The 14,679-nt window shown below is 45.8% G+C and overlaps 1 protein-coding gene across 1 annotated transcript in view; it reads right to left on the reverse strand.

The window, feature by feature from the left end:
* exoc2 (exocyst complex component 2) overlaps nucleotides 1–14,679 on the reverse strand; it is a 40,949-nt gene that overhangs the window by 8,127 nt on the left and 18,143 nt on the right. Inside the window, exons 7-21 of the mRNA XM_079739742.1 lie at nucleotides 13,533–13,613; nucleotides 11,612–11,757; nucleotides 10,896–10,977; nucleotides 10,638–10,740; nucleotides 9,509–9,627; nucleotides 5,138–5,248; nucleotides 4,883–5,007; nucleotides 4,389–4,457; nucleotides 4,033–4,190; nucleotides 3,388–3,509; nucleotides 3,005–3,066; nucleotides 2,072–2,152; nucleotides 1,722–1,781; nucleotides 1,400–1,455; nucleotides 1,205–1,271 (exon numbers count right to left, since the gene is read on the reverse strand). Of these exons, the coding sequence (XP_079595868.1) occupies nucleotides 1,205–1,271; nucleotides 1,400–1,455; nucleotides 1,722–1,781; nucleotides 2,072–2,152; nucleotides 3,005–3,066; nucleotides 3,388–3,509; nucleotides 4,033–4,190; nucleotides 4,389–4,457; nucleotides 4,883–5,007; nucleotides 5,138–5,248; nucleotides 9,509–9,627; nucleotides 10,638–10,740; nucleotides 10,896–10,977; nucleotides 11,612–11,757; nucleotides 13,533–13,613 (1,442 nt within the window). The remainder of the gene's footprint in view (nucleotides 1–1,204; nucleotides 1,272–1,399; nucleotides 1,456–1,721; nucleotides 1,782–2,071; nucleotides 2,153–3,004; nucleotides 3,067–3,387; nucleotides 3,510–4,032; nucleotides 4,191–4,388; nucleotides 4,458–4,882; nucleotides 5,008–5,137; nucleotides 5,249–9,508; nucleotides 9,628–10,637; nucleotides 10,741–10,895; nucleotides 10,978–11,611; nucleotides 11,758–13,532; nucleotides 13,614–14,679) is intronic.

Below are 14,679 nucleotides of genomic sequence, written 5' to 3' on the forward strand. Positions count from 1 at the left end.
TATACACAAAATCTATTTTGATAAATAGGTTTTATATAGACAGACAGACAGACAGAGAGAGAGAGAGAAAAACCAACAGATGGGCCAGAGAGCTGAGTCTACAGTGACATTGACATGCTTACTCAACAAACTAGGGCTGACCCCTAGTTTACTGATTAGTCCCAATAATGGCGGCCTGACCCCTCATAGTCTGCTAATTAGTCTCAATAATGGATGCACGCCAGGAGGTATGCCAGATATCAAAACTGAAAGTGAAATGTATAGCAGCGTATCTAATAATCTTTTTGATAAAAAGAGTTAATCAGAGATATTCAACACATATTCACGCTTTGAATTACAGCGATGTGATGCGGGGAACGAAAGACATAATCACTGGTATGTGTCCTGTGTGTCCAGGGATCATGCAGCAGCCCCCCTCTCTATAAAGCCATTGCTTGTTCCATACTGCTACACATAAACAATAGGCCGATTACAAAGTACCCTGCGCCTAACAAAAGCCAAACTAAAAACGCAGTTCAACCATAGGTCTCTTGTTTCAAAATTGCCCCAACAGTGGGTGTAACGCCCTTAGACAGTATAAAGTATATTAAAACTGACTTAAGATCTGCGAAAATCTGTGTTCTGGCAGATTTTCTTTTTCAGCACCAAATAAACCGCTGCTGTAGGCCATAACCCTGGGCCTACTTGTAGAGGATTGGGCAGTTTATTAGATTAAAGTTTAGGGGTTTTTCCTCACATCCAAACGTTATATATAAAAATACATAGAAACAAAATAAACCTAAATGTTTCATAATAAACACCACGACTTGTGAAAAAATGATCGTATGACTAATGGTCGACTTCATAGTGTGGGTGAATTGCTTTCAGTTGACAAACGAAATTGCTTGTCAGAGACAGCCCTAATACAAAGGTTGAATATAAAAAGGGAAGGCAGTGAGGTGAGGAATCATGGTGTGCTGCCTGAGTCTCAGACCTTCACAACATGCTGTCACCCCCTTGCTCGAATATCAGACCACGGGAAACCCCCACCTCCATCGACTTCCCCTTACCAGAAACACCATGTGCCCCGATGTTCCCTCCACCCCTCCCCCACCTTCCTCCGTTGCCCTTCGCTCAGTCTCTGCGTCGAACGCCGATTACACGAAATGCAACGACTAGGAAACACAAACCAAAGCAAACTGATGAGGAACCCCCAGAAACTCACCGGAGTGGGACTGAATTCCTCCCGAGCGCTGCTGAAGGTGTTCGGAGAGGCGAGGTCCACCGACGTGCTGATAGTACACACGTGCACACACACACACAAATGAGTGCAGATTTATTTTGATTGTCATGTTTGTGATTCTACTGCATTCAAATGTACATGTGAATACAGACAGGGATATACACAGGGGGCACTCACTGGGAACTGTCGCTGTCCGTCTTCATACTCAGCTGCTCCATGCAGCTGATGAAGGCCTGAATTTCACAAATGGGACGCATTACTCATTTGAATGGACAGACATCCTCATAAAAGAGCGCATCTTTAGTTTTCAACCAGTCTCATGAATTAATGAGACCAATTTTTAGTCTTTAATCGGCTGTGTTCCAATCGTAATAGGGCAGCCTTGGGAGAGTTGCCTACGTGGGCCGCGGGTGGCAGGCAGCTCGTTTAACATGTGATGCATGAACGGGATGGCATGCCCTGTATGCATGGCTAGGAGGAGGGGGGGCGTACGGCCTACCTTCATGATGACCACGCACAGCTCTGATGCACGGTCCTGGGCCAGATCCAGCTGGAGAACCTACAGGAGACACAAACACAGTTACACATGGAACAGACACTCTGTGAGTTAAGAACGGGTCTGTTCCTGACCTAAGGCATGAGATAAGAGTCGGATGGATGCTTCAGTTTAAAAAGTGACTTGGGCTCCACCCAGCTATTGGGTATTTTCCACTTGCTTCAAAGATTTTGAATCTCTCTTGAATATCATTAAATAGAGAGACGGTTGCTTATGGCGGTGTGAGGATGAACATGATGAAGACAGGATGATTAGTTGAGAAGACACTCCGAAAACATCTGTGGTAATCTTACATTGATCTCCCCAGGTTTGGTTTCCATGGGCTCTTTGAGTGACTGTAGCATCTGGACCATGCACTGCTCAAACTGGCCGGGCTGCACAGTACATCAGGCACAAAGAACATCAACAGGGAGGACATTAATAACGTCTTGCTATCAATATACCACAGGTGAACAGAAACAGCAAAGCATTTATCTGTGTAGGGTCTCGGAGTCACAATTAAGAACAAACGTTACTCTTCCTGTTTCCACACTAAACAAACTGTTTAATATAAAGAGATGTCTTGGCTCTCAGTGGTTGTGTTTGCTCTGTGACATTATATTGGAAGGCTATGCACATGCAAAAATGCTTTTGCTTTGCCTGTTTTTTTAGTTTTGAGAAAACTCAATAGTCATTTTCATAAATAGATAAAAAAAAAGGGTATGACCTATAAAGCAGCCACAGTGGTTAAGCTTAAATGAGTTAGTAAGATTTCATTATTAGTAGTTACTTTACAATAAAATGTATGAATTATGAATTTACATTTAGGGCATTTAGCAGACGCTTTTATCCAAAGCGATTTACAATAAGTACATTTGTCATAAGAAGTGAAACAATATATCGCTGTCAGTACAGTAAAGATGTTCATAGAACCAAGTGCAAGTACTAACAATCGCTAGGCTAACCCATTCCCCGTGTACAGCAATGATAGCAGCTACTGCAGATGCTACACAATTAAGTACTAATTTCAAAGAAATGCAGCACAAAACTAACATCTGAATAAATCGAGATTATCTCAATTATTTAAATAATCAAAAAAATGAATACAACTTATCGTGATGTGATGACAAAGGCGGTATTAACTCATTGAGTTAGTCAAGAACAACAGGCCTTATTCTAATGTGGTCTCTGGTTATCAGGGTTTCCTCTACATCAACAGGTTGTCTGTTGTGGTGGAGTGACCTTACCAGGCTGGTGAGTCCCTCATTATCAACCACCCAGTCCTCTTTCTCAGCAAGCTTCTTCACATCTGAAGAGGGAAAAAACAACAACATCCGATCAACTTCCCTTGAAGTCATGGATAAAGTTTTCCAACAATAAAACGTGGTTCGATTTTTAATTTTTATACGCACAGTGGCACATACATGCGTAACGCATGGACAACCCTATATCACTGTGATGCAAAAAAACAATAGCCTTTACGACATGGGGTTAACTCACTTTCTGTAATATTATATTAACCATTCATTTTTATTATTAACTTTTTAATCAACCAATAGTTATGTAAGCAACCAGCTGCGAGGCCTTGTACAAATGATCAAGTATCCTATGTAGGTGAGGCGGCCCTCACCCTCGGTGGTGTGCTGCAGGCTGACCAGCAGGCAGTGCACCCTCAGGTCCAGCAGAAGGTCTTGGATCACCTGCAACAGATCATTGGGGATCTCCAAAGTGGCTAGAGCATCATGGCAACACCTGGAGGGAGAAGACGTTGGTGAGGGAGTGAGGGAGAGAGAGATGGTTCATTGAGCCATAGTCAGGGAAATGGCTAAATCTCTTAAATGGTAAGTAAAGCCCCATAATCACTTAATTCAGCAGAAAACTGAAATAGTGGGTGTCTGTGAACCTTTGAGTGTTATTTTGATAAAATCTAGAGTAATGTTTTGATAATGGGGGGAAATCCCGTTTGAATTCAAGAAGCTCAAGCTCATCTGGTCTTATGGCACCCAATGTTTCAGTTTATCTACAACCTTTATGACTGTAAGGACAGTCATAAACGACTGCTTTGTAAGTAACTTATTTTCTCATAGGCAGAAGTTCTCCAGCTTAAAAAATACTTACCTACCCTTTAGTGACAATTACGAATAATCGCAAAAAACGGTTCATTTGGAAAAATATATAGACATATATATCAAAACATTGCCGGGATGGATGAGGTAAAGTGGAAACAGAAAAGCAACTACATGTCAGTTTCCACGCAGTGGTGGTGGTTCCGTACCTGACGGTGTGGATGACCTGCGTCACCCAGAGGCCCGTGAGCTCCGTCTTGTTCTCCCAGCCCCCGTAGAGACCCAGCTCCCCCAGGGGAAGCGTGGCCGGCAGGAGGGCCCCCCGCACTAGCTTCACCAGCCGGTGGGTAAGCTCCTCTATCATTTTCTACACACACACACACACACACACACACACACACACACACACACACACACACACACACACACACACACACACACACACACACACACACACACACACACACACACACACGTACATTAGGTTGTGTTTGTTAGAGAAACAGGTGATGCAGAGAGAATCTGAACATGCTTTGGGAATGAATATATGCAAAGTGCAACACACCTTAAAATCATTCTGTCTCTGCCGGGCATTCTTCTTGGACCTCTCCACTTGGCCAGACTTCTCTCCTGTCTGCAGTTTCAAGGGTGTGAATAGGATCCCAATATGAAAAGTATAAGTCATAGCAGGATGGAAACAACTACCATTGATTCATTACAGGTTTGCCACATTATCAGCGTGTGATGATGTTAACGGAATAACTACATGGGACGGTTCCATGATTAACTTCCATAAGCTGCATGATCCTTTGGTCCCTAATCACATGACAGAATGTGTTGGGTTAAGGAGTCTGGTAGTGCCTTGTAGCTTGCAAGGTATCGTCTTCAATCCTCACACTTGGCTTGTGCGTTGTATAGAGTCTCATTGAACATACTGATCGTCCATTCATCATACACTGACATATACTAAATATTTAATTCACTCATTCATTCATTGCTTTCCCATTGGTTGAGTCTGGCATGGATTTCTTCACATGAATTAAGACGCTTGCGCCTGACCTCGCTGAAGAGGCTCCCGTTGACGTAGGAGATCCAGAGCTTCCAGAAGTTAGGCAGCTGACTGATGACCACATCCGACAGCTTCTCCACAAACTGCACCTGTTGGGGGGTCTCAAAACGCCAGGCTGTGGCACGCAAACAGGCACACACAGACAGACCACTTTTTAACAAAAATACATTCTATACAGTATACTGTGTATGCCTGCTGTGCAGCACAGGGCATTTTTATACCCAAGTTCTGAAACAGGGACTCACTGCTGGGACGTGGCGTACGCAGGCTGCCCCCCCTCTTCAAAGAGGCCGTGTGGCTCATCCTCAGAGCCGAGGGTCGGGTATCCCCGTCGAGGTCCAAAGCCCCGACACCCACTGAGAGAGAGAGAGAGAGAGAGAGAGAGAGAGAGAGAGAGAGAGAGAGAGAGAGAGAGAGAGAGAGAGAGAGAGAGAGAGAGAGAGAGAGAGAGAGAGAGAGAGAGACTTAATTTGAGAAGTGAACTCGCATTAATAAGATAACATACTTTGGATATCAAATAATCAAATATCTCAATTTCATAACTCCACATTCCTGGTTGAGCCTCGGCAGGCTTTCACACCAAACAGACCTCCCCAGGCACTCCCCACCTCTCTTTATTTGTCTTCTGGTTCGGCCTCTCCTCTGGCAAGCCGCTGAGAGAATGTCCCGCTGTTTCGACCCTGAGGCTAGGAGGGTAGGCTAGGGGGGAACTGGGCTGTTTGTGCACACCGGGGTGTCAGCCTGGTTTTTGATCGCCTTCGCTGGGCTCCAGGAAACATCTGACCCTATCCGGTTCACGAGTAAGGTGCAGCAAGGCGCCACTAGATGGCGATATAAGATCACACGGTGCAACAAAACTGCATGGACTTATCCCAACAGCAATTCCCACTCCCACTATCCCGTTCCGTTGGAATGATTCCCAAGAAAAGAGCATCTAGAGGAAATGCATTAATGGTGGTGCAAAAGTGAAACTCTTACGTCTTACTACCCAGCAAAAGAAAAAAACTAAAGGAGACGCGCTACAGTACGCACCGCCTATGTATCCTTATTGCAACCCCAGCACCAGGAGGCTTCCAGCTCTCCTACACAAGAGTTACTCGCAGTCATGCACAGCGAGCCGGTGAGTCACCTACACTTATAAATGCACACATGGTGTTGCAAAACACCCAAGCCGAATAGGTTTGCAATGATGTTGTTTCTTTGGTGCTACAGTCACACGCATGCAGATTTGGTTTCTGAAGAAACCCCCAAATTAGTCAGGCTAAATACCATGAGACATTCTCTTCATTGAGGTGCAACACAGGCACGCTTAAGAGAGTGCAGACACACATCACGACATAAGCTCAGGCACACGCGATCCCACTTGGGGGACAATACAGTCCTCTCATTCCAGGAGCAGCTCCTCTGCTCTTTTTACATGCCTGCGAACTGCTGTTGATCCAGGTGTTGGAGGGCTGAACATGGCGTCCTCCGTACTAGCATGTGCATAGATTTATCGTGGGGGTGAACCTACAACGAGCACAATGTTCTGTGGGTGTGCGTGGTTGTGGGTGTAGGTGGGTGTGGCTGGGTGTGTGTGCGCGCGTGTTCTATTGCAATGGAGTATTCTGAATTGTTGGTTGAACTAATTGATCAAATTACATATTTACATATCTCTTTTCTCTTTGTATTTGTGTAAAAAATGAGCCTCTCTATTTGCAGACTTCCTGGGGCTGATGCTCCACTGCAGGGTGATGGGCTTCCTGTTCCCCGTAAGGTCGTCAACCCCTAACACACACACACACACACACACACACGCACGCCTACTTTCTGCTTATGCACACACAGACATGCAGATAGGCACACACACATCCCCCAATGTCATTTGTATACACTATATATCACAGCGAATAGATAACCACAATTCTATTCTACCACACACACGCATGCCTACTTTCTGCTTATATACACACACACACAAAGATAGGCACACACACATCCCCCAATGTCATTTGTATACACTATATATCACAGCGAATAGATAACCACAATTATATTCTACCACACACACACACACACACACACACACAGAATTACTCAACCTCTCTCCCTCACACACACCTTAATAATTTGCTAATTGATTGGTAATAATTAACAGATTCACCCCAGAGTAGGACGTGCTGAGCCTTTAACTGTGACCACATGTTGCTCCGACACAGCGTATCAACACCGGGATCAGTGTGCATTGACAAAGTTATTTTCCTATAGACACAATTTGCCGCTAATTGTATTGACCTTGGCAGGCACGGCGTTGTACAGGAAATCAGATCACCACAGTGTATAATTTGATCGGGCACAGCCAGATTGCCATAACAAGAGTGTGCACGATGGAAGCATTTAGAGACACTTCGGAAGCAACTCCAGGCCCGCTCCACTTTCCTCACATCCCAAATTCAGGATTTACATTGAAACAGAGACAGATGGACCCAGGAGTCAGGGCAGCTAACATGGCTGCAGAACAGGATCTGGACAACACCACCTTATCCTCTAGCTACACCTGCACTGGATTGAATGTAGTGCATACTGCTCAATTATAGAACGAATACATTCTGGGCTTTTGTCATCATGATAACATCTGGCTACATTTATCTGGCCGTTTTCTCTCACAACAATTACAGATTAAGTAAGGACATTGTCCCCAAAGGATGAAAGACAAAATATATTAATTTGTAAATCCCTTTATCTGCTTTTAAATGCAGGCTTGGGCAGAGGTTTTGTAGACGGTTGTGGAACAAGAATGAAGAGCAAGAGGGAGAGAAGGCTGGGGGGGACAAATTAACACCCTCTGTTAGAGCAGGCATGCCAGGGTGGTAAACGTGGCAAGTGTGTGTGTGTGTGTGTGTGTGTGTGTGTGTGTGTGTGTGTTTGCGTGTGAGTGTGGTTTGAGAGGTGGGTGGATGTGGTTTCTAATGGTGGGTATCTGTGGGCTGCTCAGGTTGAGGGACGTTCCTGAGAGCGTTTTTCTGTACCCAGGGTAGGGTACGCAGAGAGCGGGAGACGGATCGGGGGGGAGAGGGCTGGTGGTGGAAGGGCAGGGGAAAAGGATGGGCGAGGAGGGACAGTGTGGTAAACAGCTACCAGGTGTGTATGTGTTAGAGGAAAGAGGGCCCTCGTCTGAAGAGCGTGACAAGAGAGGCGACAGGAGACAGCTGCTGCAGAAAAAAAACCTGGTGGGAGGGGGCTACCAAGAAGACTGATGAACAAAGACAAGTGTGCCTCTGCTTGTGTCTGTGCGCACGTTCGTATGCATGTTAACATGTGTGTGCACCAGGGTAGGAGATTCACTTTTGTTTTTAATGGGCTTTTTTGCCCCTTTGTAATTCATTTTGGGCATTTTTTATTATTTCCAGGGCAATTTGATAGAATGTTGGGGATTTATGACAGAAAATTATTTAAGCACTCCGATTAAAAAATATATAAAACCAGAAATGCTTTGCAAATCATATATAACTTACGCAACGGGGGCATTCAAAGCATGAAGCATCAATTTTTTTTTAAGAAATGACAAGACAGTGGCATTCATGTGTGTGCGTGTGCATGCGTGTGTTTGCGTGCACATGAGTGCTAGATATGTACAAGTGGCCCACAGAGCCCAAATATATGTACAGTATTTAAGTAAGTATGTAATCTGAAGATTCATTTGACTGTTTATCGTGCCCCCACCAAGGGGGCCTTTCCCCGGACATGATAAGGAGGGATTGTTTGAACTGAGGCAGCAGCAACAGCAGTGAGTGAGCGCATCACCACTGCTGATCAATCAACCTGAGCCCCGGAAACTACTGTTAGCCTTAGCATCTGACATGTTTATATTCCACCTCCACTATGTGAGCCAGCCACCCACAGAGCACGCAATCTGCACGTACGTATGAGTCTGTGTGTCAAACTACGGTGTGTGTGTGTGTGTGTGTGTGTGTGTGTGTGTGTGTGTGTGTGTGTGTGTGTGTGTGTGTGTGTGTGTGTGTGTGTGTGTGTGTGTGTGTGTGTGTGTGTGTGTGTGTGTGTGTATATTGCTGGAGTATCTCGTGGTTCTCTCCTGAACAGACAGTTTTACATCCACATTTCCCCCCCTGGTCTGATGATTCAAACAGAGAAAAATCTTAATTGGGGTTAATTGTTCCAATTCATCTGTACGGCCGCATTTAATGTACATGTGCGTGCGCATATGTGTTTGTTTGCGCTAATATGCCAGGCCATGTAACCTAAATCCAAGTTAACCCCCTCCCCAACCACATCAGCACACACATACACACACACACACACACACACACACACACACACACACACTTTCATCTTATCCATTCGGATGTAAGAAAATAAACAGGCAGCGGCCTCTAGCAGCACAGGCATGGCGAGGGGAAAAAGAGCAAGCGAGCGAGAGAGAAAGGGGGGATGACAGAGTGGGGAAAGGGAGGTCAGAAGAGAACCACTGCAGCAGAATAGCAGCTGGGTCGCGGCACTCTGAGCCAGAACAAGATTCACATGATACTCAACACTGATGAGAAATGCTAAATAGGGACTTTACATTCTGAGGGTGAGTCAATTCCAGTGTGTACTCGTGTGTGTTTATAGTAGGTTACCTCTCTGGCCAGTAATGAACTCATCCCTGCAGTTCTGCAGGAGCTGCAGGATCCACTTGTGCTGAGCGTAGATGCATTGCCAGGCGGGGTCGCCTGGAGCATGGAGGTCAGACAGGTACCTGCACGAAAAAAAAAAACACACAGAATATCACAACCAATCAAAAAATGATAAAAAAACGCATCGAAAACGATGCTATGGGTTTCTCCCAACAGAATCTCTTTCCTTATGGCAAGACCTCAGGGAAAAACACATCAAACATCCCATCTCATCGCTTCCCAGCCCTAATCATCCCCTCAGCTGATGTTTACGTCCTGGGCATCCCCCCAGTGATCCGTGGGGCGCAGGGCTGAGTCACTCCCAGGGCTGCGGCTTGGCTCCGGTCGCCTGCCGCCGCAGCCTCTGCTCGCTCACTCGTTTGTTCCTCGTTAGGAGCCGTCCTTCAAAATCCTTGCAGAGGCAGGCCTTACAGGCCTGTTGTGCGCTGACATGTGCCTGGGATGCGTGCACGTCCATCACTCCCACCAACCCACCCAACCCGCCAACCCACTCACGCCACAAGGAGAGTAAACAGGAGCCCCGTGGGAGTTCAGAGACGCTCTAAATGCGCCGGCATGAAAGATGGGCCGTGTGGTCGATAGCCGCTCTCTCTCTCTGTTCCCGATGGATCGCTCTCAACAATAATAAACCAGCCCAGAGACCGCAACTATGGACAGATAGGTGGGATCGAGAAAAACTAGAACGTGAGAGGGAAGTAGGAACAGAAAAGACAGAACATGAGAGAAAGAAAGGACAAATTGAAATGCACGCAAAGAAAACATGAAAAGACAAAGAAACATGCAGCAAGAAGGAAGAGAAAGACAAGAGGGACTGAAAGAACAGAAGGTTGACGGGATCAGTGAAGACCCAGGGACAATGGAAAGGCGGGGTTCAGGAAACAAGAGGGCCTTCAATGGAGTGGTTCTAGGAGTTGTAAGGATACACTAGTCATGGCCAACTGGGTTAAAAATATGTTGACCTGGCCCTGGCACCAACATGTATTGCAGGGCCTCAGAAAAGACCAAATGAGTAGGGATGTGTGAATATTGTTTCCTTGTTACATTGACGGAGAGAGCGCATGCGTGCAGAGACCTGATGTATCTCTTCTGGTCGTGGAGGGTGGACGGGGTCTCCAACAGCTTCTCCAAGAGCAGGCTCCTCAGAGCCCCGATCCTCATCTCCACTTCAGCGTACACTACGGAAGGACACAGGAAGCCAAAACAGAGCTTAATGAAAGGCAGGTGGATGTGATCCTTTTGTAGGTCTTTTGTCGGCGGGGATCATTCGGGAAGAAAACAGGACAAATTATAATACTGAAAATAGATAATAACTTTGGTAAAACGGGTTCACCTTTTTTGAAAACGGGCACCTCAGTGTTTCCAAACAGAGATTTGGCTTTCTCATAGTCGTTGATCACCACATCGTAATCGCCCTAGGAAAGGACAGAATTGTGACTGGATATAAGCTTTGGCTGTTAAAGACTAGGGCGGAACGATTAATCGAATGGAAACCGACATTTCAATGTAATAGAACGCAATATACAAATCGCAAAGGCTGCGGTATTTTTTTTTTTTTGTGAATATTGTTTAGTTTGTTGTTTAGTGAATATAACAGAACATAAGGAACTTTCAAAAGAAAAAAATCGCAATCGCAATATTGGTCGAATTCATCGGAATTTGATTATTTCCCTGAATCGTTCAGCCCCAGTAAAGTACATTTTTTTATTTTGATTTTTGTACTGCCAAGCAACTGTGATCACTTTTCATTTTAGCCCCTTTAGCCCCACCTAATGGATGACAAATATTTGTACATTTCTTTGCCTCAGTGCAATACATTTCAGGTAGCATTGTAGATTATTTCCAGGGCATTTAACAAATATTTGGATAACTTTGAAACGAAAATCATGACCCACAGTGAGAGTCAAATACCAAGTTCTTGATTCACACGGGCCTTTTAAAGCCTTTGTCATCCCAATTTTGGTGGCAGTTATATTGTCTTCCACAACGCCCCAAGCCCCATTAAATTCTGACCCTTATGTGCTTAGTTGTGTTTGTGTGTGTGTTTACCTTCTGGATATTGCGCTCTATGTTGAGTGGCAGGTTGAAAAGGAACTTGAACCTCTGCAGGACGTTGAGGGCGTTGCGGGTGGAGTCCGCTTTGTCCTTCCGTCCCAGCACCTCCTGGAACAGAGTGTCTGCAGTGTCGCTCGCCCCTACCAGGCAGAGCAGCAGACACATAGAGAGAGACACACACAGACAGAGAGAGAGAGAGAGAGAGAGAGAGAGAGAGAGAGAGAGAGAGAGAGAGAGAGAGAGAGAGAGAGAGAGAGAGAGAGAGAGAGAGAGAGACACTCACACAGAGAAAGACAGAGAGACACACACAGAGAGACAGACAGAGAGACACAGACAGACAGAGAGAGAGAAAGACAGAGAGACAGAGAGAGACACAGACAGAGAGACACGGACAGAGAGACAGACACAGACGGAGAGAGAGACAGAGACACAGACAGACGGACAGAGAGAGAGAGGGACAGAGAGACCAAGAGAGAGCGAGCGACAAAAGTGAGTGAGTGACGGAGGAGCCACAGAGTAAACAAGGGGCTGGTAATTGTATGTGTTGGGTGACGGCAGAGGAGGAGGAGAGGAGGGGAGGGAGTGTACTGCAGAAATAAACATGGACACCATATTTCCCCTTCTGAAATAGGGTCTCTCTGGTTTTCCTCCTGATGGTCCAGACTGTCTGACCCAGGAGACAGGCCGAGCCACAGAGCACCGATATGACGGCTATCTCTGACAACCACCACCTCGACCGGACCACATTATGCACGCTACGCCTCCGCTTTGTGGGTGGCCTGTGGCGGGCTAGAGGGGGGGAAACCCCCAAAGAACAAATTGTTTCAATCAAACCACCCTGTCCCCTATAAGGTGAAGCTATACAGTGAGAAACCGACGGGGCTGAGGGGATAGACGACTAGTTCACATTTCTCGTGCATGGCATTACTGACGAGCTGTCATGAGGTTGCCATTCGGCCGGGGCACACTGTGTGATTGGCTGATTGGTGTAGTGTGTGTGTGTGTGTGTGTGTGTGTGTGTGTGTGTGTGTGTGTGTGTGTGTGTGTGTGTGTGTGTGTGTGTGTGTGTGTGTGTGTGTGGCTTGAGGTGGGCGGTGAGGACCCACATGACTGTGGTGGGTGGGATGAAAAGCCTTGTCCTGCTGGGGTGGTTTATTTACCCTAGACCCAGGGAGGAGAAAGAACCAGCTTTATTGACCCTCCGTTATGGCAGTCACATACAGGGCCATGGATCTGCTGACATGAAGCTCTGTGTGCAGCCAAAGGACTTTAATAATGTGTGTGTGTGTGTGTGTGTGTGTGTGGTGTGAGATCCAAATGTGTTGAATGGATGAGGCTGAAGTTATGCTGCTAGAATAAACCTAAACTTCCTATACTTTCAAGTGTTAATTCATTAAGATTATCATATTAGAAAATACCATCTATTTTTCTTGCCGGCCTTTTATTCCATAATAGCCAATGTATTTTTACAGAGTATGGTATTATCCTTCTGGTATGCTGACGCCTATATAAAGATTTCCATAGGCAGTGGAAGCAATTGCTTACTTGTATGCAAATGGGAAGCAAAGAAATACAATGGAAAGGAGGGATCTATCATGTGGCAAGAGAATAAAAATGTGTACATTTGAAAACTTCAGAAAATGTTTGAAGTTGCAGCAATCCACCAAATAGATAACTTCAAGAAAGGAAATCTGGGCTTTGCAGCCGGAAAACAAAGTAGATTCATACATAGACATGGATGTCTATGTATGAATCTACTTTTTAGGACAAAATAACTCTGTTCTTTTGTACAATAACTTATTTGGAACAGATCCACACGCCATCTGCTGGCATCATGAATGCCTATTTGTCCTGAGACTAAAGAGACTTTCTAATTATCCTCAAGGTTAGGCTCTTGGAGAGACGGATTTCTTACTGTTGAGGACGTTTTCGAGACGCTGGGTCATGGATCCCTCCACCTTCTCCGTGCCGTCTGACTCCAGCTTCTGGTGGATCGCTGAAACACAAGTCCCTATTATTCAATAATCAATTGGGAATAAACATGAGCATAACTGTAGGCGTTCATAAACGTTGTGTGTGGGAAGCAGAGAGGGTACGCCATATTAAAAACAAATATTACAACAATTATTTTGATGGCTCTCTTTGTGTTCTGAAGCAACTCCCCGCACTGTCATGCTGAATTCCGCTTTGCATCCAGCTATTCCGGAACAATTTTAATTTCGGCAAGTGAAGGTAAAACAATAAACAGCTCCTACCCCGGTGGTTGATGGTAGATAACCTCCACCCCCTCCACCCCCAAACCCAAAGATCTCAAGACGCCTGGAGACACTTCCGTCAGCCCTCTCCCTCCCCCCACTGTTCCGCGCCAGTTTCCCACGCGACTCTGGCCCAAAGCATGTCTCTCTCTCCAACCGTAACCACACGGCCTCCTGGGTTCACCTGACCATCCACGGTCAGAACACCAGGTTTTCAACATGGCCCCCTACATACAGAGGAGAGATAGGAACCAAAAATAATGCTAAGAGGGGACATGTGACTTTACTGGCAGGGAGGGCAGGGGAGCGAGACTGATGGAGAGCGAGAGTGAAGAAAGAGACCCTGGCTGTCCATATGAATAAATAAACCATGTGCAGTAGTGGGGGAGAGGGGCAGTGGTGGGTTTATTGACAGAGTGAAGGAGGACTGGAGGAGGTTTGGGAGGCCTGCTCAACTATGCACTAAACACATACCTGACGATCCAAGAAAAAACCCACGTGATGACAATCTTCTCATTTCAGTAATGCCATTACAAACTAGGCAGGGAAATCGGAAACGAAAAAACATACCTATCGCCGACTTTATTCATATTTTTTATATAGCAAATTACACATATGCTACCCGTTTTGCGTTGGCTGCTCCTATTTCCCCCGACACACCGGGGTTGAGGTCGGCACGCAGATGAGTCAGTGTGGGTTGTCCGAGCAGAGCCTACATATCGTGACACTTGTATCGACAACTCTTTGGCCGATGCTGTCACTGTTTACAGGGAAAAGTGTTCCCAGACCCGAGACAGAACAGGGGTC

Source organism: Pollachius pollachius (genome assembly GCF_949987615.1).
Source record: "Pollachius pollachius genome assembly, chromosome: 7".
NCBI lineage: Eukaryota > Metazoa > Chordata > Actinopteri > Gadiformes > Gadidae > Pollachius > Pollachius pollachius.